Below are 2,218 nucleotides of genomic sequence, written 5' to 3'. Positions count from 1 at the left end.
AACCCCAAACCCTTGTTTCTAAGTAGAGGGGTCATGCTGTTTCTTTTTTAAATTAACATTGGTGAGCTTCAGTTATTATTTCTCCTGTGTGTCTAAGAAACTTCGTCTGTTTTCAATGCACCCACACAGACTGGTGGGTTGACAGATATGTCAAAAATACTTTATGAAAAGAGGGAGGTAGCTCATGCGAGTTGGCAACCTTTTGTCTATTGTGCCCTGTTGGAGCCAGCTGCCTCCCTTTGACATCTCACAGTCAAAGATGAAAGGAAAACTTTTGGACTTTGAAGCCTAGTTAGCAGTTGTACATTTACTATAATCCACCATCAAGTTGGTTTATTGGGCTTTCTAATGTAAGATGACAAATACCTTACACCCAATACACAGCATCAAAAAAGTACTGAAGAAACATTTTATAGACAATATCTTGGGTTTTTTTTTTGTTTTTTTTTTTGTTTTGTTTTTTGTATGTTAAACATCAGCTTCAATGGGATACATTTCCAGAATGGTTTTGTTACCACTTTATAAACACTCTAAGCCAAACAAACAGCACAAATAACATCAATGTTGTCTTTTTTTCCAATATCTGTATCAATGACTGGAGGCTAATCCTAACATACACTACTAAAGGGGGCGCAAAAGAAGAGAATTCTTGACACGTTGCAAAGATAGGACTACAGCATCTTAGTTGTAGGGGGATGATCCTAAGGTGCAGAAAGGGGGGACTCTCTAGAAGGTGATGGTGTGGTTTCTTCGGGCGGGAAAACCGTGAGTGTACAAGCTCGGATGCCACCGAGGGACTCTGGGAGATCAAACACCTTATGCCACTCATCTTTATCGGGGTCATATTTCTGCACTATCTCCACCATACAGCGATTATTCCAGGAATACCCACCGACCACGTAGATCTTATTTTCAAAGACCGCAACCCCAACATCACTCTGCCCCCTTAGCATGGCAGCAATTGGGGTCCACTGGTCAAGGATAGGTGAGTAGTATTCACAGCTTAGGACATCATCATAATCACTCGTGCCTCGGAAGTGGTTACCACCGATGACATAGAGCCTCTCGCCCACCGTACACATGCAGTGCAGACCTCTGACGGTGGTCATTGGCGCCTTCTGGATCCACTTGTCAGTGTCAGGGTCAAAGCACATGAGCTCCTTTTGGAAAGTGTCATGAGTGATTCCTCCTAAAGCATGAACATAGGCATGACAGTAAACAGATTATTACAAAGATGCAAAAGTAAATAAAAGGCTCTCTGTCCCTAGATCATCAACGTCTAGCCACCTATTACGCCATCTTATGGCTTTATAGCTGGTGTCCTTTTAAATGTCTGCCCTCCAGAAGTACTTGCTCTGGGATTAAAAATCCAGAAAGTAACATTTTCAGCTCTTAGAGAACCAAAAAGTGTAGCTTATGTTATCGCAAGGACTTTCTGAAGCCGAGACCCGTGGAATTTAAGAGGCTTTGCTAAATGAAAATAGATTTGGGCCACCTTTAGAGTTGGGTCTGCTGTCAATCTCGTGTATGAAGCATCATGCACTTCTTTTTCTTTAAAAAAAAAAAAGGCATTTATTTATTTATTTATTTATTTATTTATTTATTTATTTATTTGTCAGAGAGAGAGAGAGAGCGCACAAGCAGGGGGAGCGGCAGGCAGAGGGAGAGGGAGAAGCAGGCTCCCCATTGAGCAGGGAGCCCGACGTGGGACTCGATCCCAGGACCCTAGGATCATGACGTGAGCCCAAGGCAGATGTTCAACCGACTGAGCCACCCAGGCGCCCCAGCATCACTCACTCCTACTGCTTTGGGGCGAGCACGCCCCAGCAGCTGAATGCTGGGCTTGGGCATTTTAATTCCAGTTGCCCATTTCTGCACTTAGCACATAAAAATCTCTACTCTCATTATCTCATCAGCATTGGGGCTATGAAGTCAAATCCATCAAAATGCTTTGAAAAGTTGACAGGATTATGCAAATGTCCAAGCCTATAAGAATACTCAGCACTGTGTTTTTGTAGAGTTTCTGTTGGGTGGGTACGGGAAGGTACTGTCATGTGCTATCGGCCCGGACACTTAAAGAAGCCGAATGCTGGGGTGCTTGGGTGGCTCAGTCGTTAGGCGTCTGTCTTTGGCTCAGGTCATGATCCCGGGGTCCTGGGATCGAGCCCCATGTCGGGCTCCCTGCTCGTTGGGAAGCCTGCTTCTCCCTCTCCCACTC

At 44.5% G+C, this 2,218-nt stretch overlaps 1 protein-coding gene across 4 annotated transcripts in view; it reads right to left on the bottom strand.

Annotated features, from left to right (window-relative positions):
• Nucleotides 1–452: 452 nt before the first annotated feature.
• Nucleotides 453–2,218, bottom strand: part of KLHL13 (kelch like family member 13) — an 87,209-nt gene continuing 85,443 nt past the window's right edge. For all 4 annotated transcript variants that reach the window (XM_021686331.1, XM_021686339.1, XM_044911752.1 and 1 more), the window contains one exon: nt 453–1,189. In XM_021686331.1, the coding sequence (XP_021542006.1) occupies nt 702–1,189 (488 nt within the window). In that variant the 3' untranslated portion in view covers nt 453–701. The remainder of the gene's footprint in view (nt 1,190–2,218) is intronic.

Source organism: Neomonachus schauinslandi, chromosome X (assembly GCF_002201575.2).
Source record: "Neomonachus schauinslandi chromosome X, ASM220157v2, whole genome shotgun sequence".
NCBI lineage: Eukaryota > Metazoa > Chordata > Mammalia > Carnivora > Phocidae > Neomonachus > Neomonachus schauinslandi.
Note: the sequence above shows the minus strand (reverse complement) of the source record. Positions and strands in the feature narration are given on the sequence as shown.